Source organism: Meriones unguiculatus, chromosome 4 (genome assembly GCF_030254825.1).
Source record: "Meriones unguiculatus strain TT.TT164.6M chromosome 4, Bangor_MerUng_6.1, whole genome shotgun sequence".
Taxonomy (NCBI): domain Eukaryota; kingdom Metazoa; phylum Chordata; class Mammalia; order Rodentia; family Muridae; genus Meriones; species Meriones unguiculatus.
The window spans coordinates 128,299,151-128,325,307 of record NC_083352.1 but is presented as its reverse complement, the minus strand read 5'-3'; the positions used below and the strand labels follow the sequence as shown (position 1 = coordinate 128,325,307).

General features: G+C 42.4%; 1 protein-coding gene across 3 annotated transcripts; it reads right to left on the bottom strand.

The window, feature by feature from the left end:
• Positions 1-580: 580 nt before the first annotated feature.
• Positions 581-26,060, bottom strand: Apmap (adipocyte plasma membrane associated protein). 3 transcript variants are annotated; one of them, XM_060383116.1, is made up of 10 exons: positions 25,882-26,053; positions 15,201-15,317; positions 10,938-11,053; positions 7,353-7,445; positions 7,192-7,229; positions 6,097-6,316; positions 4,820-4,994; positions 4,197-4,331; positions 3,583-3,775; positions 581-1,656 (listed from the first exon to the last, which is right to left on the bottom strand). In XM_060383116.1, exons 1-10 carry the CDS (start codon positions 25,971-25,973, stop codon positions 1,447-1,449), a joined length of 1,389 nt encoding a protein of 462 aa, XP_060239099.1. In that variant the 5' UTR covers positions 25,974-26,053; the 3' UTR covers positions 581-1,446. The 3 variants fall into 3 exon arrangements, with proteins under 3 accessions (XP_060239099.1, XP_060239100.1, XP_021517731.1); XM_060383117.1 differs by lacking the exon at positions 25,882-26,053 and adding an exon at positions 21,278-21,423; XM_021662056.2 differs by lacking the exon at positions 7,192-7,229 and having other exon boundaries at positions 6,097-6,213; positions 25,882-26,060.
• Positions 26,061-26,157: the final 97 nt, after the last annotated feature.

The following is a 26,157-nucleotide window of genomic DNA, read 5'->3' as shown; positions in this document are numbered from 1 at the left end:
GTTGCATTCACTGGTCTGAAGCCCATCTTACCACAAATCTACTGTTGCTTTTTTTCTACAAAGCCAGTCCAAAGAAGGTAACGCAAGATTAGGAAAGACAACCCAAACTCCAGCCACTTCTCTAGCTGAACATGAGTAGTGTGGGGAGGGGAGCGACCAGCCAATGATTCTCATTTACCTCAGCTATTGACTCCATTTTCTATCATTAACTATTCAAACTGCTGTTTCTGTCAAGTTATTTCAAACACTTCCAGAGACACAATCTTTTCAGCATTCTCACACCCAAGGAGAAAAGAAACAGACACAAACAGCAGAAGATACAAACAGCAGAAAAGGCCAACAAAACGTACCTGGGATGAATCAAAATGGGGCAATGGCACTTGAGGACCCTGGGTGCCCTGACAAGTCCCCTAGCTTCACTTCTAAGCAAACTGGATGGCTGTTTTGCCCTGAAACAATACGCTTAGCAAAAGAGTTTTCATACTGACACTGTTAAGTAATTAAAACAGAAAAATACAATAATTAAAATACAGAAGAAATTCCCGGGCCATTTCATCAAAAGAAGCAACCACTAGAAAAGTATGCTTAATACTCTTTTTTATTATTATCAAAATTAGACCAGTGTATAAACATACCTGCCAAGAAATAAGCAACTCTGAGCTTATTACATTAGCACACATTACATCAACAGGTTGTTACTTACATCTGGAGGTCTAAAGGTAAGGAATCAAGCCATAAAGAGGACATTTCTAAAGCACCCCTGTGCAGGTACAGACTCACTGGGTCACCCAATTCCAGTGGAGGAGGTAGTCACAGAAAGAAGCCAGTGAAATCCTCTTGGCCACTGAAATGGAAATCTTGAAAACCCTCTGGCATGAAAAGAGGCTTGTAGAGGGTAAGAGGGCACTCCTTTGCTATGGAAGAATGCCAGGAGTCCAGGTATTCTCACGTATCTCACATGGCCACTGAGAACGAGTTTCAGCAGCCTGAACACACCCATAATGGCACTTCCACCCCACCCCCAATAGCATGACCCCACTTTAGAATGAAGACATTGAAGGTGGCAGTCAGAGCCAACGGCAACAGAAATGTCCCTGCACAGCTAATCTACAGCTAATCTCCTGCTCTAATAGCAAACCCTGAGCCCTGTGACAAGTGTATGAAATTTTCCAACTCCTAGAGAATTCTTGTATTTAGCATAATTTTTAACAGAAAATGGCTTTCCATGAATTGTCTTCCCTATAGCAGATACAGTATAAATAACATCAAGTCCAGGTGAGAGGCACCTCTTGGGGCCCATACCTTCTCCAGGTTGCAGCAGCTACTCCCACATTTCCAAGAACTAACAGGAACACAAGGACAGAGTTACGTCCATGGCTCCTTCCAGACCTATGATGGCTGAGTGTGATGATTCCCAGCATGCAGTGGGGGCAGCTGCGGTACTGGCTAAATAGACTGGAGGCTGAGTCTGCAGATGAAGGGAGATCTGAAGGAGCCCAGGTACAGGTGTCCATCATGTTCATGTGCCTCACTCACATAGGTGACCACCAGTCCATCAGGATCATGAAGGCTTCTCCGGAAGGCACCACTGTCACTGACTTCCAGGACCAGGCTATACCGCGGCACAAACTTCATCACTGTCTCCTGACTGAACAGCTGGAAGGGAAGTATCAGGGAGGAGAGCTTACCTTCTGACTGCAAGCAAACTGATCACATAACTTAACACCATCTAAGAGTTGGACAGCCTCCTGGGAGCAGGGAGGTACCATAGGGCAAGAGCAGAATCATGCTCCCCATTCCAATGCAGATCAGACCAAGAAGGCCAAGCCTGCACAGGGATTAGCAATGTCTTACCTAATCAAAGGAAAATGCAAGACACATTCCAAGAGATCATGGCACCAATGTCAAGCTGAGTACCATCTTTGCCCAATAGAACACTGGGTCAAAACTAATACAACTTAACCAAAGTAAGCCACAAGTACTCTAATTGGGTTTAAAATACCCAGAGTGTGCAAGAGTGTAAAGCTATTTAATGGAGTTTAAAAAGCCTTTCACACTCACAAAGGGACTAGTAAGGTTAAATCAGCAAGTCCATCCTATTGCTATCATCTCTAAACAAGCCCATTTTGCCATCTTCCTTGAAGCTTGGTCTGCAGTCCCTGTGGGCATGCCCTTGCACAGAATACTGTGCTGGGCACCTCTGGCACAGCTACAAAGAGCTGTAGCCCTGTGAGGCTCATAAAGAGTTTAAGCAGAGGTATCCCATGAAGAGACAGAATTCGTGGCAATGAAAAAAAGACACTGGAAAGGAGCAACCCTGTGTAGAGTTTAGAAGCAGACCAAAGACTCCTCATATTGGGGCAGTGGCTCTAGCCTAGTTATACATGGAGGAACATTCCTATGTGTGGTGACACACACCTGTAATACCAGCACTTGAGAGGCAAAGGCTGGTAGAAAGTGAATTCTAGTCAAATCTAGGCAATCAGTAAAATCCCGTCTCAATAAAAAGGGGAGGGAGGGAGGAAGGGAGGAAAGAAGGAAGGAAGGAAGGAAGAGAAAGAATATAGATGCAGGATAAGGGGATCCAGGCGTCTCACTGTTAGACAAAGGAAGGTACAAAGATGAAGGGAACTAAGAAAACTAGAATAAAGCCCACAGGGTTCAAGTTACACTAGAGGTAATCTGCATAAGCTAACTATGGCTTTTTAATTTAAATACGTATAATAAATAAATAAATATAGTTGTAAGCATGTGCTTGCATTTCTTAGCTTTGCCCCTGAGGAACCTATGAACAGTGCTGACCAAAAGGATGAACACTTAGCAACCAGAAGCCCAAGCACTCCGCAGAGAAATGGCCAACATCAGAGCACGAAAAAAACGCAGTATGGGTGTTGTGCAGCCATTTCTTTAGAATTGAAACATTTCCTCCTGGAGAGGGGAGGGAGGCTCATAAGATCCAGGAAGTCAAAGAAAGTCATGAGACTCATTGGGTATGTAGGAGCACAAAAGCAGGCTGAAATAGCCACTGCAGACAGACAGCAGCAGGACTAACTGGTAGGGGATGGCTTCTGAAGTCAGGAAAGCAAAATGACAAAAACACTCAGGAGCAAGGAAAACAAGAGGAACAGAGGATGGGGGCTCAAATGTTTCAATTTCTACTTTAGACTAAAGAATAAAATCAGTTTATAATTCTACCTTTTGTCAGTAAAGTACTTACCATGCAAGCACCCAGGTAAAAAGCCAAAAGTGGCAGCACACGCCTAGTGCTGGGGACATGGAAACAGGCAGATCCCTGAGACCCAAAGGCTGCCACCCCTGCCTACCTAATGAACCACAGAGAAGAGACCCTGTTTCACAAAACATGATATTTGGCTCCAGAGAACTCACCACTATGGTTGCCATCTATCCTTTACACACATGCACACACAAATGTGCATGAACACACAAATGTGCTTAAAAGCAGGAATGACAGGTACCAAATATTCTAACTATAACTGGAAGTTTGAGAGCTATTTAGGCCAATGGAAACAGACCATGAGATTCATTTCCATCTTGCTCTTTGGAATTAGTTTTCATAATTACCTTAAAAATCATTCTTTTAATAAAGGGCTTCTCAGATAAGAAATCCAACATGGAAAACCCAGGATTAGCACGAATGGTCGAAGCAGCAACCCAGTACCCGCCGGAGCTGCTGGGCCGGATATTGTCAGGAAATCCAGGCATGTTCTCCACGAATATATCTGCCCCTCCTTTCATCAGGCCAGACACATAGACTCTGAAAACATGCCCAAGCAGGAAATGAGAAGTAGAAAACAAAATTTAAGGAAAAATCCTTAGCCAAGCACAAAACTTTGTCTTAGTTCAAATATGTATGGAAAATACTCAACATGTGTCTGTCGTGAACGCAAGCAGAGCTGAAAGACATCCTGAGGACAACAGAGGCAGGAGAAACCAAAGGCCACCTTACAGGGAAACAGACTGCAGGCTATGCAGAGGGCATGAAATCGTGACACACTCTGGACTGTGACTCTCAAAGACTGAGACCTAAGAAAGAAGTGCAGTCTACCTTCAACTTTCTCATCATCACACAGAGAGGAGGCATGGAGCATCTCAGACTGCCGTTCACCTCATTTCTACCACAGTCCATGGCAAGCTCTGGGTAAGAACTGATAACTCTGCTCATACCACATACACACCTTCGTATCCTGGCCATGGTTGTCTCTGCCACCAGGACAAAGTCTTCCTCGGGAGAAAGCTGAACTCCATTAGGGAACCGTAACTCGTCCAGCAAAACCTTCACTTCTTTTGTCGCAGTATCATACTCCAATAGGCTGTGAAAGGAAAACACAGAAGTCACAAGAGCCCATGATCTCCTGTGGGCTTGGGGAAAGGGAAAGTGAATCGGCCTCCCAACGGAGTAAAAAAAATAAACCTGATGTCAGGGATCTGTGTGGACCTGGACCCAGGCTGGCTAGCAAGGGGCCTCCCAGTTCACAGCAGATCCAGTATCTCCCTTGCTGACCAGAAAACTAGGTCAACACAATGAGGGCCAGCACACCAGCCTTTAGAGGCATGACCGGAAACCTAGGCCTGCCACTCTGTCTAGAATCAATCACACACACACACACACACCCCACCAGCCGGATAAACTTCATCTTATGACCATCCTGAGCCATCATGTGACTCCAGAGCCACTATGGTCTTATTCCTAGACACACTGTGCTGAGACCTTACTACAGCTTCCTGCAAATACAAGGTCTGCTGCTATTATCTGCAGCTAACCCCCTAATTGAGGTAAGGCCTGAAAGGAAACACTTGCCGCCCATCATCAGTGCCCTCCATCACCAGGAGCAGGTAGTCCCGCCTCTGCCACTTGCTGCTAGAATCCGTGAAATAAATTTTTCTCCCATCCCGAGTGACAGTGAGATCATTCACAAAGGACATTTTCTTGCCCTCAATGGGAGTCTCAGAGGACAGCAGCAATTTCACTGAACCTGAAGTTAACAAACAAACAAAAAAAGTCAAAAAGATTTGCTGTCACATTAGGAACTTGTTTCTTTATAATTTCACAATGTTAATCAATACTGATGTCAAGAGAAAAAACTAAAATAAGCTTTTCTATCCTCTAGCTATCAACTGTTAGGTGATAATCTTGTTTGTTTGCTTTTTCAACTAAACTTTAATAAAGGCAGAAACCATCCTAAGAACACAGTCTTTAATTGAGATCAACAAACTTAAAAAAAAACACAACACAACAACAACTATTAAGAACAATATAAAGATCTAGGGCTAGCTGTTACCTTGAGAGAAAAAAAAATCAAGTATTCCATTTAACTGCTTTTACATTAAACAACAATAGTGAGTTTTTAAAACTAGCCAGGAATGAGGGAAACACTGCAGTCCTAGGTATGAGAGATAGCAGATAGAGGATGGCTTGACTCAGCAACTGGAGGCCAGCTTGGACAATACAATGAGACCTCCAGCTCAAAATTCAAATAACAGGAAGGACATATATTGAGTGCCAAGCTTCTTATATACCCTATTATTTAACCCCGTGCAAGAATCCATAGGGAAGGTCCATTATTAACCTTCCCTACTATATGGAAAACAGAAATAGAGAGGCTGAGTAATCTCCCCAGTCACAATCACCAGAGAGCAAGGGCCAGTCTGCAATGGCCATGGTCTAGCCCCATGAATAGATCCTCCATGCTGTGCCCTCCACGGAGAGAGCACACAGTACATACTATAATACTAGTTCTGTTAATACCAGTCACAGGAGACAAAAGGAACTGTAAGGGGGAAAAAGATCCTCATACAGAAGGATAAGGAGTAAATGTTTACAGCACAACCCTCCCAAGAGCCAGTGGCTAAAACACAGATACAGAGAAAAATTAGGAAGGAACCAAGACAGGTCCAGAAAGGGAGCTCTCTGGTAGCCAACACAAGCCAGTATCTGCAGGCAATATTTGTGGTATTATTTAGTAAGAAAATATTGCAGTTGCCTGAAGATTACAATTAACAATCTAATTAAATCTGCTTTATTATGTATACTGTTTGAAAGAGCTAAAAACATCAAAGAAACAAGTTGTAACATACGTTTCTGGGGATTTACTTCGAACAGTCCCTTGTATGCATCAACCACAAAAAGAGTCCCATTGGGCCCTGCCCGGATGCCCAGGGGTCTCCCACAAGTAGGTTCATCATCTCGGGTTTCTAGGAAGATAAACGACAGGAATCGGCGGCTGCTCCAAGATTCTACCTGTGCCCTCTTCAGTGTCCAAGTATCTCTTCCATACCTCCCTATACAGACACCATGCTAAACAGAGCAAAAAGACCACAGTGTTAGAACCAGACCTGCCTCTGCAGAGGCTCACTGCAAGGAGCTCCACAAAGGTGCTTACTCTATATAGGTGCTACCACAGCATATACTCACAGAATGTGCTCACTATGGGGTGCTTACTGCAAGTGCTTCTGCACCACAAGGGGTGCCCACTATCCAGTGCTCAATGTAACGCCTGAGTGCAGGTGTCACTGTGTGCAGTGGAAAGGACAGACTAAAGAAGCAAATATAAAGTATGAGCATGGGAGCCTGTGGATGCAAAGCTGCCTGAACAGGTACTCATGAAAATGTCAGCAGTCACAGCAAAGAAGACACTAGTGATTTTTATTTCGGTTTTGTTTACTTACGTTGTTTCTATTTTGAAATGAAAATGCATCATTTTTATAAAACATCTCACCTATCAAAACTGATAAGTAGGCTGTGTAGCCTAGTGGTAGAACAGTTGCCTGGTAATCAGGAGGTCCTAAATTCCACCCAGAATATCACAAAAAATAAATAAATAAAAATTTACAGTAAGTTAATTAATTAAAAAAATGGTAAGAATCCTATGGGTCACTTTTTAAACAGTAAGATTCTTCTACTCATGCTTCCAAAATCTGAATGATTTAAAGGTACACAGGCCTGAGTATACTACCGAAATCCCTGAGGAGCTACAAAGCAGTTACATGTAAGCCCCCAAGACAGTCACAAAGCCTCTGCCTTTATCCAAAGCACCATCCACACCCCCAGCCATTAAAGCTGAAGTTCCCACAAGGCAACCAGAGGCTAAGTGGGATGATGAGGGAGAGGATGTGGCACCAGGAAGTACAGTACCACTGCCAACTGGAAAGCTAGGATATCAGAGTAACTACCATGGGGTCCACTGGGTACTCCAAGACCAGATTACCTCCTGAAAAAAAAAAAAAAAAAAAACAGTATGTCCTGTCTGCCAAATGGTCAACAGTTCTCCAACAGTGAAAGTGACAGGAACAGGGAAAAGGAACAGCTTTCTGAATGACTGTCACCAACTTACTGCAAGGGCCTGAACCAAACCGGGCGATGGTCTCTATTTCCCCATTTTCAAGTTTTACAACTCGGCCATCTGCTGTGCCAGTAAACATCACATCTGTTTAAGAAAACAAAAAGGGAAAAGAGCATTTAAGGGTTGACCTAGGAGATACGACCATACTGTCTCTTCTAAAAGGGAGTCGCCTGGTTATATTTTAACAGCCAAATGAAAACAGCAATTCTGAAGATGATAGAAAAATGATGTATAGGAAAATTTTAAATCCTTAAATTTAAAGTAACAAGCCAGGGGGTGGGGTAGGGGTGGTGCACACCTTTGGTCCTAGCACTAAAGAGGCAAAGGCAAACATATCTCTTTGAGCTCCAGGCCAGCTTAGTCTACAGAGCAAATTCCAGGACTGCCATGGCTACACAGAAAAATCCTATCTCCAAAAGAATTCAAGGTATCAAAACTATGGGGGCTGACTCTGGAGTTCCTTGAAGGATTCAACTGGCCAAAGCTGTACGAGGAGAAATAGACAATATGAACAGACTTATGTATGTTTGAGAAACTGAATAAATAATTAACAATATTGCAAGTCAGAAAGCATCAGTCCCCAATGAGCTGGCTCACTGATAAATTCTACCTTAAAAAATTACAGCCAAATCTCTAAAATTTGCTTCAGAAGACAGAAGCCAAAATAACACTTTTTAACTCATTCTACAAATTACTTCTGTATTACCCTAATGAAGACAGTAAGAGAAACTACACACTAGTATCTCACAAATACAGATGCAAGAGGCAGCCTGAAAAGACTGTATGATTCTAATGCTACAACATTCTGAAAAGGGCAAACAATGAAGAAATTTAAGTCATTAGTAGCCAAGAGTTTAAAAGGGAAGGAGAATACGGGTCAATTTTAGGACAGTGAAAATATCCTCTATGCTGGCATTACAAATTTGTCCAAGTCCACAAAGTATACAATGCCAAGCATGACCTCTAATTAAACAGACAGTGGGTATAATAGCCCAACTCTGGTTGGAGATAATAACAGTGGAGAGGGCTAAACCTGTGTGCTGAACCCAACACCCATTCTGATAAAAATCTCTACTTTTCATTCCATTATTGTAAGTCTAAAACAGATCTTAAAAATGGTTTGCTCTGGTCAAAAGCCCAAGACTGAGGAGTTATTCATAGTTCCTAGAAGTAAACCTACTGCTGTTTTGCTAAATAGAAATGGTGCTAAACTGCTTTCTCAATACATATGTTTGTACACTTAGATGAGTACTGCCATCAGCCTTGGTCAAAGCTTGGTCTCAACTGGTCAGATTACTGAAGGTAAGTGACTGCTGAGGAGACATACATATTACTCCCTCCAAGGCTCAGGAAACATCCCAGAAGAGGGGACAGAAAAAAATGTAAGAGCCACAGGATGAGAAGAATGCTGTGAAATGCTGTCTTGTGCATGCAACATGACTGTTGCATTCATCAACTCAGAAGCTATAGCTACCTGCACAAGAAAGGACCTGTCAACATTTCACCATGGACTAGGGAGGGATTCATGAGTAACTCCCTGAGGAGATACTGCAATTAGCAGTTGCTGAGAGAGGGGAGTGGTTTTCTTCAGTAACATCACCTGTTATGCTGTCCATGCTCAAGTAAATAACCCCCACCTATATTCTTGCAAGCAATCCTACTTAAGCTCAGTGAGCCATTTAAAAATGCATATACATGTGTTTGTGCGTGTGTGTGTGTGTATGCAAACAGAAAGAAGTGAAAATAGATGACTTACTAGGAAAACAAGGTATTTAGAGGGAGTAAAAGAGGGTGAGGGGAAAAAATATCCAAAATATATGTGTTTGAAATTATCAAAGAATAAATATACAAAACTGAAACGATTTTGAGCATTTTTGACAGAGAATAAACAAAGTAGGTTTTATAAACTTTCAGGTTAAACAAACCCTCACAGTTCATCATGAACTCCTTTTTGTGAACCATCCAAAATTCACTGTCTAGAACAAATCTCTGCACTGCTGCTGCTACAAAGTGTCCATCTTAGTGAAATAGCATAATTGCTGAAAAACATTTTTTAAAATGGTTCACTCAAAAACAGATGAAATAAACCATGCTAATTGGTGGCTGCTCTCCTCTAACACCTGTCCCTAGGCAGGCAGTACCTGCCAGTCTCCCCCAGGATACCCACCAAACAAAGCTGCAGCAGCAGGTGTCTGGGTACCAACTTGTGCCCCAGGTCCACAAGACAGAAGCAGAGAGGTACGCTTGGGTCCACACCAGAAACGTCGCCTAGCACACGGCTCTCAATATGAAGAAAGAGAGACAGCAGAACAGGTGCACTCACGAAGGCGCCAAAAGCCACCAACCAACACATACAAGTTCCAGAGGAAACAACAGTGCTTGGCTTGTCACCAGAACTGATGAAACTTACTAATAAATGCAAAGATCTTTTAAGAGAAACAGAAGCTCTACCTGAAGTGTTTACCTTTTTTTTTTTTTTTAATTTACATTGATGTTTTGCTTCCATGTCTGTCTGTCTGAGGTTGTCAGATCCCCTGGAACTGAAATCACAAACAGTTGTGAACTGACATGTGGGTGCTGGGATTTGAACCTGGGTCCTTGGAAGAGCATCCAGTGCTCTTAACCGCTGAGCCATCTCTCCAGCCTAAAGTATTTACTCTTACTGAAGAAAAAAAAATGTTTACTTCACAAGCCATGTAACAAAACAACAACTGCAGAAATGAGCGGCCTTTTGGTGCAGGACAAGAGTGGCCCTGGCCAGCTGAGGAACAAAACATAGGTGCAGAGCACACAATGTCCGTAGTCACTGCCCAGGTAATGTAATAGACTCAGGGCTGCAGCATTACAAAGCTGCTACTCAGAGATCCTCACACCAGTCCAAGTTTGCTCATCTCATTAACTGTGGCCTTTTAATACTAAGCTTAATTCTCATCCTGATGGACAAAAATGTCTACTGCCTGGTTGTTAGAACGAAACACATTTACATCAGGCCTAATTCTTGTTCTCAGAAAACCCATCCTGAGATGAATGGGTTCAGTGAAAATACTGAGAACCACTCCTCTTCACTTCAAAATAAAACCTATGCAAAACAAAGACAAAGTGAGCAAAGAACCACTGTGCTATCAAGTAACACCTACCTAAATAAATAAATGAACTCAAAGTCAGTGGCAGCATTCGCCTTTTGCCTCCTCATAATACTGAGCACAAAACAGACACACACACACACACACACACACACACACACATGTTCTGTAGAAATTAACTCAAAATCACACCCTCTAGCTGGGCATGGTAGTGTACAACTTTAATCCTAGCACTCAGGAGGCACAGGCAGCCAGATCTGAGATCGAAGCCTGGTCTACAGAGTTCCAAAACAGCTAAGACTACTCAGAGAAACCATATCTTGAAAGACAAAGCAAATAACAACAAACAGAATGTGTATCAGAGAAAAGAAAGCTGCACCCTTGAGATTTCACAGCTGACCACTACAGCTGCTCCCACAAAAGCCACCCACTCTGAGCAACAGCAGCCCGAAAATCAGCCATGTGTACTCTACAGGTCCCCTGGTTTACTTACCCCCAATATTTACTAGGGACTCCGGTCCACTAAGTTGGTTTTCAAATAACCTTTCTGCTTCTCGCAACTTCGTATTTGGTTTCAAAACACCAAGCATAAAAGGGGGTTCTTTGAAGCTGTAAAACAATACAATTGCAGGAATTTGTGTATAAAAATATCCATGAAGACTGTACCACACTTTCTGTATCCATTCCTTGGTTGAAGGACATCTAATTTGTTTCCAGATTCTGGCTATTACAAATAAAGCTGCTATGAACAAGGCTGAGCAAATGTCCTTATTGAATGGTGGAACATCTTTTGGATATATGCCTATGAGTGGTATAGCTGTGCTGGAATCGTTATGGAAGAAGAGGGAGATAGAAAGACCTGAAGCGGTCAGGAACTCCACAAGAAGAAAAACAGAGCCAAAATGTCTGCGCCCAAGGGGGCCTACAGGGACTGATACTCTAACCAAGGACTATGCATGGAGAGGACCTAGACCCCCTGTTCAAAGGAGGCCCACTGGCTTCTCAGTTTCCAAATGAGTTCTCTAGTAAGGGGTACAGAGGCTGTCTCTGAAGCAGCCAGCTCTTTGATCACCTCTCCCTGGGTGGTACAGCCTCGCCAGGCCACAGAGGAAGATGATGAAGCCAGTGTTGATGAGACCTAATAGGCTAGGGTCAGTTAGAAGGGGAGGAATCCCAAGGGACTAGGGAAAGGGCAGAGGGAGAAGAGGGAGAGTGGGTGGGACTGGGAAGAGACAGAGGAGGGGGCTGCAGTGGGGATACAAAGTGAATAAATTTTAATAGATATATATAATTAATTTTTTAAAAATATCCATAAAGAAAAATGTTTCCTAACCTGGGCATGTTTAACTCCCTATTCTGACACACAGAACACAATCCCAAAACATCCATGAATGCCAGAAAAATAAGGTAAAGGGGGAAATTTAAGGATATGATGAAAGATTATAGTAGGAAATAATTACAAAAATATGAATATTGCATAGCTCCATACCCCAGACATCCCAAGGTTCTTATCACCATCCAGGGCCTTAAAACAGTTAGATTCCCCCCATATCTCTGATGCAGACAGCTCTGTAGCTAGGCCCTATACATAGTCCTGTCTGCCTAACATGGAGAGAGCTCTATTGACCTTCCACAGCTGACCCCCTTCTCACTTCATGCGCAGATGTAATGAAAGCAGCAGGCCATGGAACAGCATCCACTGCTCATGACCTCACACAGGTACGCTCATGACCTCACACAGGTATACTCTGCTGAGCCCCAGACCATCCTCCCCTCCCACAGAGTAATTGCAGCAACTTTCCTAACTTATTCCCATCCACAGGCAAAAGTGCCATAGCTCCCAGCTACCACTGAAGCCACTCTTAAAGACACATGATTGTGCCTTTCTCCCAGGTCCTCTGGCCACTCTACCTTGATAGTATCTTCTCTCCTCTGCTTCCCTAGTTCTACAGTCTATTCTCAAGCAAGCAGCTTGCTTCACATCACAGCATCTGTCTGCTGATGCCTGCAAATGCTCCATCTTACTCAGAACCAAAGTCCTTGGAGTGACTTCTTATGCTGCCCTGTCTGGCCCTGAACTGCCCAGTCTGGTTCTGTTACCTCTTTCACTCTGTTGTTTCTTCTATTCCCCATCCCAGCCCCACTTTGTAGGATCTTGAGTACCATCTAGCTTTGGTCCTTAACACTAAAACTCTCATCAGCTTCTCTTTCTTCCTTGGTGAAGCCAATTCTGAGCACACAATTTAAAATTTGCCACCTCAGCCAGGTGGTGGTGGCACACACCTTTAATCCCAGCACTTGGGAGGCAGAGGTAAGCAGATCTCTATGACTTCAAGGCCAGCCTAGTATACAAAGCAAGTTATAGAATAGCCAGGACTACGTAGAGAAACCTTGCCTCAAAAAACAAAACCAAAAAGAAAAGAAAAGAAAAAAGCCACCTTCCTGGGCCCTATACTTGCTGTAATCTTTCCATTGCACTTATCATCTCACATACTCATGGACTTGTTTCCCTGGTATGTTTATTGTCTGTCTGGCTCAGAAAGGATACTGTGTAGCCCGGATATTCCTTCCTGCTTCCCTCAGATATATCCCAACAGCATGGCAGACAAGCAGTTCCCAAAGCACACCACTAAGGAGGAAGAGAAGTATTTCCCAACCTCTCCACAATGTTGCCATTCAGGAAGGCAGTTTTCTGGCCTGCTCACCAGTGGAGGAGCGGTAAGGGGACTCGCGGGTGGCTGAGAGTGTGGGGGATAACAAGCTCTCTACTCTGCCTACCTCTCAGTTCATAACAATGCACTTTACTCCCTGTTGCTACTTCTGAGTCAGCACCACACTCGGATTAAAATACTCTCTCTCCTACCCTCTGCCCTGGCTCTCAATTGTGGCTTTCTACCCACCACAAGGGCAAAGTCTTTCAGCTTAACTAGGAAGTTTCAGTGCCCAACATGGAGGCAGGAAGTAGTCGCCCTACTTTGGCCAAAAAATTTAGTTCTGACCCTGACAGGTCCAAGCACCAAACTGAGTGTGCAAAGCAAACCACGTTTGAGCATAAGCCCAAGGCCAGATACGCTCAACCTTGGTTTAAGTCCTTTCACTTGGGAAGTTCTCAAGAAGTACTGGTGTGCTTATCCCTGCCTACAGGAGCCTGAGTCCAATCTCAGTAGGGAAATAAGAAAATGTAGACCCAGGCATAAGTGGCTCATGCCTATCATCCCAGCACTCAGGAGGCTAAAGCTGGAAAATTGCCTCACACTTGAGGCTAACCTGGGCTACAAAGAGAATCCTTGTCTCAAGGGTTGCTGGGGGATGGGAGGCAGGGACAGGAAGACTTGGATGCAAAATGCAAAGGGCAGGCAAGCAAAGGCCCTACAGCGGTAGTTGGCAGCAGAGGACAGCCACCAGGAAGCCCCAGTCAATGTCTTGGGGCCTTACCAGGCACAGACACCCACTACAACTTCAAGCCAGTGATATTTACTCACCCTTGCTAACTCTGTAGCTGTACTGTTTATGTCTAATTATTTATCTTTTGGTTGCTGTAGTAGTTTTTCACCCATGATCTTCCCTCTAAGATTCAGCTTACTAAGCCCCTCTGCTAGTTCTGTCAACTCTAAGTGTGCTGAGTCTGTCTCACACCAATGTCCACATTCAGGACATAGACCTGTGGCACGCCAAATTGAAGAATCTTTATTCAGCAGCTTCCAAGCCACTCTCACAGGGCCTGGAAAAGCAATTGAGTTTCTACTGAGACAGGAACAAAAAGATTGTTTTCCACACAAGGATACAGATGTTACTAGGCATGAGGTAGATGCCAAACACGTTCTTAGTGAATTGAATCCAGTATAAAACCTTAATTTTTATATCCAAAACACCAATCCATTATTCAGTTGTATAGCTTATCTTTGCTTCACAGCTAGACAAAGCTGTTGTATGAAGTCCTTAATGCTTTTTGTGAAATACTAACTCATCTAAAACAAACTTCAGACGGCTTCACTCCCACCACTATCTCCAAGAAGAACCAGGGCTCTAAAAAAGGCTGTGGCCATGATGGTGTGAAGTTGTGCTACTGCAAATTTACTGTGTAAATTACCTATGTGAATTTGTCAAATTTACTCATGGAATGTTATTACAAATGGAAGAACTAAAATTTCCTTTGACTTCTAGAAGTAGGGGCTGCAAAATGATTGAAAAACTAGAGGCTCAGAGAGTTGAAAAAAAACCCTTCATGAAAATCTCAACCTACTTCTTTCTCTTTTCTCTCTCCAAACCACACAGCTCTTTCAAACAAGCCCAAGTTCAATATCAGCAAACAACAATAAGAGCCTGACTCTGCCCTGCAGATCACAAACATGACTACATGTTAAGGGGTTTTCTTTTCAAGTTACAATATACTAATTCCTCACAGACCTCCACTAGTGAATTATAACTTAACAGAATTATATATTACTATTACAAATATTAAAAACTAGTTATTTACAAATGCTCATAAGGTGATTTAAATCACTGCAGGGTGCTTCTGCTACTTCAAATGGACTAAGGTCAGTTATTTCTAACTCTTAAGCCTCTCTTAGTCTGATTTTTACAGCTGGTTGCTGTCACAATGGCAGGGACAATTTCACACATACTGAGTTATATCTAATCCAACATGAAACAGAAATAGGGCTCTCCTCCTTATAACCAAGTTCCAAACCACACTGATTCTATCACACAGCCCCACTTGGTGGAGGAACCCTTCCCAAGATTGCTGGACACTTACCTGAGACTCTGAGGATCTATGGGGGACTCCAACAGCATCATGGCTCCAAGCAAGGGAACGACAAGAGAAACAGCCAGCATCAAGAAGGTCATTCGGAAAACTCTGCCACTAAAGGAACTGCCAGAAATAAAACAGAACGGCAGTTAGCACAGCCACACACACGACAAACCTGGCTGCTCTGGAGGTCTGCTCTGAAGCACAATGGCTCACCCAGTTTCTCTACCCACGCAGTTGTGGTTCAAGGTTAAACTCTAGCATTTTGTATATCTTGGCAGATATGACTATTTCTTTGTGTACAATCCTGCAGCTGTGTGAAATACTCTGCTCAGTTATAGTCCAGATATTCTTTCTTCTAGCAAATTTCAAAGAAAAATTTAAAGAATTGATGAATTCAAAATATAATTGCAGGGCCAGGCATAGCTCACAAACCTGTAACCCAGCACTAGAAGTCTGAAGACGGAGGACTAGTCAGGACTACATTCCAAAATTCTGCCTCAGAAAAGGTGAGAGAAAAGACTTGCAAAGAGGCGACAGCCATATTCACATACTCACTTACAGAGGTGGGCAAAGAGGGGTGGGGCTGGACTGAGATTTTCATGAAGGAAACAGAAGCCATGCCAACTCTCTGAGTCCCTAATTCCCCAAACATTTACACCTTCCCATTTTAGGAATCAAAGGAAATCCTTGTTCTTCCTTTGGTGGAATTTGGCAGATGTTCCTGGGGAGTTCACATGGAGTCTGCAGTTAAAATTCAAAAAGCTTTACCAATCTAAGTGCTACCTTTGGAATCCAAGTAGCTTCCACCAGACAACGACAGACAGCAGTGACTAGAACACCCCACACATACTGTCATTTTTATCTGGTTTAAAAAAAAAAAAAAAAAAAAAAAAAAAACCAGTGACAACCTTTGGTCTCTTGCTAAACCTTATAGAATTATTGTCTCCTTATATAAATGACATTGGAATTTTCCTAAGCACTTGACATTAAGATTAACTTAAGAGGTGTGGAAATACAGTGGATAAAGGCTATTGCTGCCAAGGCTGACTTCACCTAAGTTATCATTTGAGTTCAGAACCTACATGGTTAAAAACCTACATGTACATGGATGCCTACATATTTATATCTACACACACACACATACATACACACACACAAATAATTTTTAAAAGGTTAACTTGAGCAAATTTAAAAAACTAAAATCGCGAGCTAATACAAACTTTTCTATCTAAAACATTTAAATGTAAACTTACAAAAATGAGGAGTCATATTTAACAGAACAGATTTGAGGGAAGCATTTGGGGAAAGGTTTTGGTTTTAACAGGCGATGCCCACTGCCAAAACTGGAAGAACATCAGTAGAGGAGAAAGGACTCTTGGTCTGCTGTCACCATTAGCAATGGTAGAGAGTGGAAGATGTCTGGACCCAAGGTTATTGTAACAAAACACTGTAAAAGGTCATGGTGCTATGTCTCTTCAAGAATCATGTCAACAGAACCATACAACATGTGATCTTTAGTAACCAATCTCCCTCTCTGACTTGCAACTTGGCAACTTTAACCCAGAATCCTTCATTCTAATGCTTCTTGCTGGCAGCTGCCACTTGTCCAGCAATTCTACCCAGATCTCTTGGTTCCTGAGGTGTCAGCCTGCAGAGATCCATGTTGCTCCTTTTTGGAGGACTAAACAGGCCACACTTCTCTACTTATGTGGCTATGGCTGATGCTAGTTCTCTGAAGTCCTCCACAGATCTCAGTCAAAGAGCCAACTCCATCACCAACCCAGAGTTACAGGTGTTGCATTGTAGAAGCAGCTTGTGTGTAAAACCAGTTCTCAAAGCATGAAACATGACCTTTATATTTGGACAAAATGCCCATGTCCACTCATTCAGGGCTTTCCTTCCCAGCCCTTTCAAGGAAGGCTGCCAGAAATGAGGAACTCCTGCTGGTTTACCTCTTTTAAATTAACACCAGGTGGGGCTGGAGAGATGACTCAGAGGTTAAGAGCACAGGATGTTCTTCCAGAGGTCCTTAGTTCAATTCCCAGCAACCACATAAGCATCAATAGTGAGATCCTGTGCCCTCTTCAGGCATGGAGGGATATATGCAGATAGAACACTGTATATATCTCATTCAAGCAACTAAATGGCTCACCTAAAAGCCCTAGAGAAAAAAAGAAGCAGACACACCAAAGAGGAGTAGATGGCTAGAAATAATCAAGCTCAGGGATGAAATCAATAAAATAGAAACAAATAAAATAATTCAAAGAATCAATGAAACCAAGAGCTGATTGAGAAAATCAACGAGATACACAACCCCTTAGCCAAACTAACTAAAAGGCAGAGAGACGCTATCCAAAGCAACAAAATCAGAAATGAGAAGGGGGACATAACTAGACACTGAGGAAATCCAAACAATCATTAGGACTTACTTCAAAAGTCTGTATGCCACAAAATTTGAAAATCTAAATGAAATGGACAATTTTCTTGATCGATTCCACTTACCAAAGCTGAATCAAGACCAGGTAAATCAATTAAACAGTCCTATATCCCCTAAGGAAATATAAGCGGTCATCGAAAGTCTCCCATCCAAAAAAAGCCCAAGACCAGATGGTTTCAGTGCAGAATTCTGCCAGACCTTCAAAGAAGAGCTAACTCCAGTTCTCGTCAAACTATTCCACAAAATAGAAACAGAAGGAACACTACCAAACTCATTCTCTGAAGCCACAGTCACCTTGGTACCTAAACCTCACAAAGACCCAACAAAGAAAGAGAATTACAGGCCAATCTCCCTTATAACATCGATGCAAAAATATTCAACAAAATAATTGCAAACCAAATACAACAACACATCAAAGAACACTATGACCAAGTAGGTTTCATCCCAGGTATGCAGGGGTGGTTCAATATATCCACCAATGTGATCCACCATATAAACAAACTGAAAGAAAAAAAAACCCCACATGATAATCTCCTTAGATACTGAAAAAGCATTTGACAAATTCCAAAATCCATTCACGTTTAAAGTCTTAGAGAGATCAGAAATACAAGGCACATTATTTAAACATAGCAAAGGCAATATACAGCAAGCCTATAGCCAACATCAAACTAAATGGAGAGAAACTTAAAGCAATCCCATTGAAATCAGGGACAAAGCAAGGCTGCCCACTCTCTCCATATCTCTTCAACATAGTTCTGGAAGTCCTTGCTAGAACAATAAGACAATTAAAGGTGATCAAGGGCATACAAATTGGAAAAGAAAAAGTCCAAGTATCAATATTTGCAGATGATATGATAGTATAAATGAGTGACCCTGAAAATTCTTCCAGGAAATTCTTACAGTTGAAAAACACCTTCAGCAAAGTGGCCAGATGCAAAATTAACTCAAAAAATTCAGTAGCCCTCCTGTATACAAAAGAAAAAAAGGGCTGAGAAAGAAATTAGGGAAACAACACCCTTCACAATACCTACAAAGGACATAAAATACCTTGGTGACTCTAACCAAACAAGTCAAAGACTTATATGAAAACAATTTCCAGTCTTTGAAGAAAGAAACAGAGGAAGATATGAGAAGATGGAAAGATCTCCCATGCTCATGGCTTGGCAGGATTAACATAGTAAAAATGGCCATCTTACCAAAACAATCTACAGATTCAATGCAATTACCAACACAATTCTTTGCAGAACTTGAAAGAAAAATTCTCAACCTCATATGTAATAACAAGAAGCCCAGAATTGCTAAAACAATTCTCTACAATAAAAGATCTTCTGGAGGTATCGCCATCCCTGATCTCAAGCTGTACTATAGAGCAACAATAGTAAAACCTGCATGGTACTGGCATAGAAACCAACTGATGGATCAATGGAATCAAATAGAAGACCCTGAAATAAACCCACACATTTATGGACAGCTGATTTTTGACAAAGATGCCAAAACCATACAGTGGAAAAAAGATAGCATCTTCAACAAATGGTGCTGGTCTAATTGGATGTCTACATGTAGTAAAAAGTAAATAGATCCATACTTATCACCCTGCACAGAACTAAAGTCCAAGTGGATCAAAGACTTAATATAAAACCAGACACACTAAACCTGTTAAAAGAAAAAGTGGGGAAGAGCCTTGAACTCATTGGCACAGGAGACAACTTCCTGAACAGAACACCAAAAGCACAGGCTCTAAGAGCAATAATAAATAAATGGGACCTCATGAAACTGAAAAGCTTCTGTAAAGCAAAGCACACTGTCGTCAAATCAAAATGACTGCCTACAGATTGGGAAAGGATCTTCACCAACCCTATATCTGACAGAGGGATAATATTCAGTATATATAAAGGACTCAAGAAGTTAAACAGCAAAAAATCAAGTAATCAAATTTAAAAAATGGGGTACAGAGCTAAACAGAGAATTCTCAATAGAGGAATATTGAATGGCAGAGAAACACTTAAAGAAATGCTCAGTGTCCTTAGTCATCAGGGAAATGCAAATCAAAACATTTCACCTTACACCCATCAGAATGGCTAAGATCAAAAACTCAAGTGACAACACATGCTGGAGAGGCTGTGGAGAAAGGGGAACCCTCCTCCACTGCTGGTGGGAATGTAAACTTGTACAACAACTTTGGAAATCAGTCTGGCGCTTTCTCTGACAATTAGCAATAGTGCTACCTCAAGGTCCAGCTATTCCAGTCATAGACATATATCCAAAAGATGCTCAAGTACACAAGGACATTTGCTAAACCATGTTTGTAGCAGCTTTATTTGTAATAAGCAGAAGCTGGAAACAACCCAGATGCCCCTCAGTTGAGGAATGGATACAGAAATTGTGGTACTTTTACACAAGGGAATACTACTCAGCAATTAAAAACAAGGAAATCATTAAATTTGCAGGTAAATGGTAGTAACTGGAAAAGATCATCCTGACTGACATATCCCAGAAGCAGAAAAACACACAGGATATATACTCATAAGTGGATATTAGGCAAACAATATAGGGCAAACATACTAAAATCTGTACACCCTAAAGAAACTAATCAAGAAGGACTCTGGCTAATGCTCAATCCCCATCCAGAAAGACAAAGAGGATGGACATCAGAAGAAAGAGATAACGGAACAAATTAGGAGCCTGCCACAGTGGGCCTCTGAAAGTCTCTACCCTGCAGGGTATCAAAGCAGATGCTGAGACTCATAGCCAAACTTGGGCAGAGTGCAGGGAATCTTATGAAAAAAGTGAGAAATAATAAGACCTGGAGAGGACAGGAGCTCCACAATGAGAGCAACAGAACCAAAAATCTGGGCACAGGGGTCTTTTCTGAGACTGATATTCCAGCCAAGGACCACTCATGGAAATAACCTAGAAACCCTGCAAGAATGTAGCCCATGGCAGTTCAGTGTCCAAGTGGATTCCCTAGTAATGGGAACAGGGACTGTCTCTGACATGAACTGATTGGCCTGCTCTTTGATCACCTCCCCCTGAGAGAAGAACAGCCTTACCAGGACACAGAGGAAGACAATGCAGCCACTCCTGATGAGACCTGGTAGACTAGGATCAGAAGAAAGGGGAGGAAGACCTCCCTTATCAGTGGACTTGGGGAGAGGTACAGGGGAGAAAAGGGAGGGACAGTAGAATTGGGAGGAGAGGAGGGAGGCAGCTACAGGTGGGATACAAATTAAATAAACTGTAATTAATAAAAAAATAAACAACAACAACAAAAAAAAACAAAAACAGGAGTCCCACAGACAGACAAACATACCCAAAGCACCCAGAAAACATTATACAGTCCAACCAGGATATTCCTGTCCTTATGCAATCATGTACCTATCTGAACCAATGGAGGAACATGTTATATAATCACAAACCTGTGGTTGTGGGTTGTCCTTAACCAATAGAAGCACAAAAGTCTAACCAGTTTTTTTTTTCCTGTCTAGCAAAATAAATTCTCCTAATCTGTCTCTGACTCACACAAACTCCCCTTTCACAGTGCTCCTTCCATGAGACAAAGGGCATTGGGAACGGAACCCAGAGTCTTGTACATGCTAAGAATGCAGTATCCCATTGAGCTACATTTCCAGCCCCCATAACTTACAATTTAAAACTCTTAATTTGATCATCTGGTTCAGAGTATGTGGCACTCTACTTGAGTCACTGCCTCTTCACACCATGGGATAAGGTCCAACTGTGTCCATAAATCAGTTCAGCCAGGACTCAATGCAACAGTGCTTACAGCTGGAGAAGTAGCTGGAATTCCAAAGATGACATGCAATGGGTGTCCCACGTATCCCATATTGTCAGCATCTAAGCAAGCACCCTCTCCCTGCCTTGGTCTTGGCCTCTTACATATTCGGCAACACTGTACCACTGAGTGACATCACTGGGCCCTTGGCAGGACTTGCTGGGACCTAGTACTATTAATCTTTTACAATTAATAGAATCAAAGAATTTAGAAGCCTCCCCTGCCAGATGCTCCCAACTGAACCTCCTCCATCAAAACAACCTTCACAGCTTTTGGTTGGCTGATTAGTCACTTGTTTGCTTGGTTTTGGTTTGGTTTGGGCTTTGAGACAGGATTTCTTTATTATGTAACTCTGGCTGTCAAAATACGTAGAGCAGGCTGGCCTCCGATGCACAGAGATCTACCTGCCTCTGACTCCCAAGTGCTGGGAGTAAAGGCGTGGGCCACCATACTCAGCATATCCACAGTCTTAATGCCTGGAGGGTCTTCTGGTCTATGCGTCCAGAGTGGTCCTGGAAACCCACTGTCCCCATCACTAATTCCTGATGCACAGCTGGACAACTGTGCATTAATCTTCTCTAACTTCCTCCCAGACTTCATTATCCAGCTTCCACTAGTAATTTTAATTTTGCTCATCAAGTTTTTGTTTTTTTTTGTTGGTGGTGGTGATGTTTTTTTGTTTGTTTTATATTTGGGGTTTTTTTTTCAAAACAGGATTTCTCTGTGTAGCCCTGTTTCTCCTGAAACTCACTTTTATAGACCAGACAGACTGGCCTTCAACTCAGAGATTCACCTACAACTGCCTCCTGAGTGCTGGAATTAAGGGCATGTGCCCCCATACCCAACTGGTCAAGTTCTATGAAAACTTGTCCAGAAAAATCTCCCATGGTGATAAAAATGACACAGGCACTAATCAGGTATAACTACTAAGCACTTAAGAAGGCAAGAGCTGGTCACATAAGTGAGGCAAACTGGTCATGAACCCTTATTCTGCACACACTTATTTTAGCCTAAGGTTAACTCTTTTGACCTCACTACTGATCCTGGGAATTCACAATCCATTTCTAGCCCTCCATATTTTCTCTATGTTGGCTTTCCTCAGACTGTGCATCTGCATACTTTAGCTTCAAGAACAAACATCTTTATCTCTATTTTCACTATCCCAGCCTATCCTCACACAACCAACAACTTATTTTCCAGGTGCACCCTGAGCAAGCTACTTGTTTGTCCAAACCTCTTAAGAAGTGCCTAGAGCAATGCTTGCTCCTTTGGGGACGTGAACACCCAGAATTGCCTACAGTCTCTATGGGAAAGGGCACAGTCTGAGTGATGCAACCTGTTTTGACAACTTTGTAGACAAAAGGCACTACTTAAAAAAATCATCCTCTGCCATTTTACTAGCCAAATTTGAAGGTTATTCTCCCTGTATTTGAACACCAGACCACAGAACCTTCAAGTACCACAGAGCTTTGAATCAGATAAAAAGTTCTAAGAATAAACTGTGAAGTCTGCAAGAAAAAAAAAAAAAAAAAAAAGCAATCTGTAGGCTCCAAATCCATGGGGTGGAAGCAACTTTGGATGCCAAGGAAGCACAAAGGCCAAAGAGCAACCAGTCTCGTCTTTAACAGGAACTAAACCTTGAATTTGCTCATTTTGCACATTCTTTTCTCCTAAAATCATTTTTTCCTCTGAAAAAAGTAAAAAATTAATGTTAATGTTCTCTTTTTTTCTTTTTTTTTCTCTGTCTCTCTTTTGTTTGTTTGTTTGTTTGTTTGTTTTTGAAACAGGGTTTTTCTATACAGCTTTGGCTGTCTTAGAACTCATGCTGTAGAACAGGCTGGCCTTGAACTCAAGAGATTCACCTGCCTCTACCTCCCAAGTGCCATGATTAAAGGTGTGTGCCCAACTGGTAAAAATTAAATATTAAATGTCTTAATTGAGCAATGACAGAAAAAATAAGTTAAAAGACCCACTTGAAGATATACTCAGGCAGTGCTGAGATATAAACATTATAATCCTAACTCTCTTATTCTCCATGTTAAATTAGAAAATGGAAATTAGACCTGACAGAGACTTCAGAAACTTATTAAAAACACTGCTAAATTCTCAGTGTATCCTTCACTCCTAAACAGTTACATACATTAAAAACTAAATCCTTCTTTTCCTAGACAGAAGGGTATCTCAAAAGATAATCTCATAGTGTAAGGATTACTCTTTCAATGAAGTTCCTGAAGCATTTGGGAAACTGATGTCAAACAGTAACTCTAACAGGCAGTGTGGCATGTTAAATGTCCCATTCATCTGTGTCCCACACTGAATAAGAGGATTCAACAACCAAATTCCACTGTGTAGCTCATTCAGCCATTCAGGAGCTTTAAGACCAAGCCGAATTCTGAAAGATGCTTCTCAATCACTGTCCAGCTGCCAGTTCCAGCCTTCATTTACTTTCATCTCATCTTTACAGTCTGTAACTTCATTCAAACCATCTCACTCACAGAGACCTCAGTGACCTTGCCAGTCAAACAGAGTGAATGCTGCTTTTCCTACAAGTCAAGCAACTTTCCAAAGTACTGCTAAGGCCCCTTCTACTATCAAAATCTGTTTTCCTTCTTCTAGTCTGATAATTAAGGTTTCCACCACACCAGCCTGAGGCATGTCTAGGATTTTGACATTACAGCCCCGCTGTTATCTACAAAATTCACACTCAACTGTGCAATCAATCCTAAATGTGTGTGTGTGTGTGTGTGTGTGTGTGTGTTTGTGGTTTAAGTCAGTTTGATTTTGTGTTAGGCTTGCAGGTTTTAGCAAGTCTAAAGTTTATTCTGTCTTTTTGTTTGCTTATACTTTCTTCAGATTCCTTTCTTTCTTTCTATTTCCTGCAGTAAAGATCAAACTCAGGACCTTAAGTGTCCTACCTTTGAGGTGCCAACTTTCAGATTTCTTCACAAAGCTCTCCTGATTCACATTCAATCCTAGACCCTTATGGTAATCAAGAAGATAATTAGACAAACTTCTAGAAATGACTCCAATATTAAAAAAAATTTCAGGAGAACTGCTGATGAAAAAGGCAAACAGGAATATTATAATAGTAAGTATAGAAAGGTGGGTGACAAGAACTCACTTTAAAAGCAACCATTACAGATCACTAAAAATAAAAGATATTAAGATGATTAACAAATGGCAAAAGCAAAACAGTGTGAGCACAAATGTAAGGCCCTGGAAACGATCAGGTGGAAAGAGGCAATTTTGGATCTAATTTGTAGTCATTAAGGAAGAAATCCTATAGAGAACCTTCTGCCTGGGAATCAGTGGTGTCACTGCAACTGTTCTAAATGTTAGGGCAATCCACCAAAGGTCCTAAGGTGCCCCAGACTTCAAAACACTACACCTCTCAGAATGCTCAAAGGTTCCATCCCTTTTCCTAGTTCTCCTAAGTTTCTGCAGTCAGGCTTGGCCATTCTTTGCTTATCCATTATAAAGCCATTAGCAATTAATTCCAAATATCCACAACAGGCAGGGTGAGCAATTTGTCCTAATCTACCCATATTTAGCAAGGTGAGCCCTAGAAAATGAGACCCCAAGGCACCCTAGGATGGCTGGGCTCCCAGGTCATGACACATGCTAGCTTTCTAATTTCCAAAGCCAAAGCATGTTTGTGTGTTTACCTTATTATCATTAGTCTAAACTGATCATCAGAAGCAAAACCTGTCTCTCAGTATGTACCACACCCCTCACCACACTACTGGTGACCAAAGTAGTATTTCCCTTATGTAAGTGAAGTCCACAACTTTGAGGCTGATCTAGAAATTCACAGTGTAAAATTCACATCACAAAGTTGAAAGTGAGTTTTAAATGTCTTATAGCACGGTTTTAGAGGCATGCTTCAGATTTTAGCTAATAGGGCATTCTGAAAGACTGGGGCCGAAAAAAAAAAAACTTTCGAGATTTACTAATCGTCAGTAACTACTGTCCCTACCAGAAGAAGAAAAACAAAAAACAAAACAAACAAACAAAAAAACCAAAAGAACCTGCGAGACCGATTTCTCAGAAAAACATTGCCAACAATGTCACATCAGTGCGTGGAGGCAGAGGGTGCAATCTTTGCAGGAAGGAGACCCCGCATCTTTTCTGACTTCTCTTCAAGGTAGGTGAAAAACAGGGAACGCGAAAGGCACAGGCAGGACGGTGACCAGGTGGCTGTCCCAGGAGTATCAGAGGACCCAGCAGACAAGTTGGGTAAGGAAAGGTAAAGGGCGATGGCTCCAGCGGCTGGGTCGCAAGGAGGGATAGCAAAGGCCCTCAGCATTGCCGGGGAGAGGGGGACAACCCGGGTGCGCGCGAGGCCTCGCCCCGCAGATGCGTCCTGTCGGGCCGAAGCCCGTTCCTCGGTCAAAGTGGGGTTAATGAAGAGGGTTCTCGCCCACGGGATGGATGATCCCAGCCCACGTTCGGCCTACCTGCCCTCCTTGACCTCCGGGGCCTGACCATCATCTGTGACAACCTGCGGCCGCAGGGGCCGACGTTGCCGCAGCCTGTCTGCCTCGCTCATCCTGCAGCCGCGCGACAGTCTGCACAGCCTTGGCCGGGATTTAGCAGCGCGAATTCAATAACTGACCCCTGGCGCGCGGAAATGACATAGCGCCGGAGCTGCAGTAGGCCCCGCCCCTTCCTGGAGATTGGCACAATGGTGTGGCTCCACCCCTGGGCCCAGCCAACAGCCACATGGAATCGTA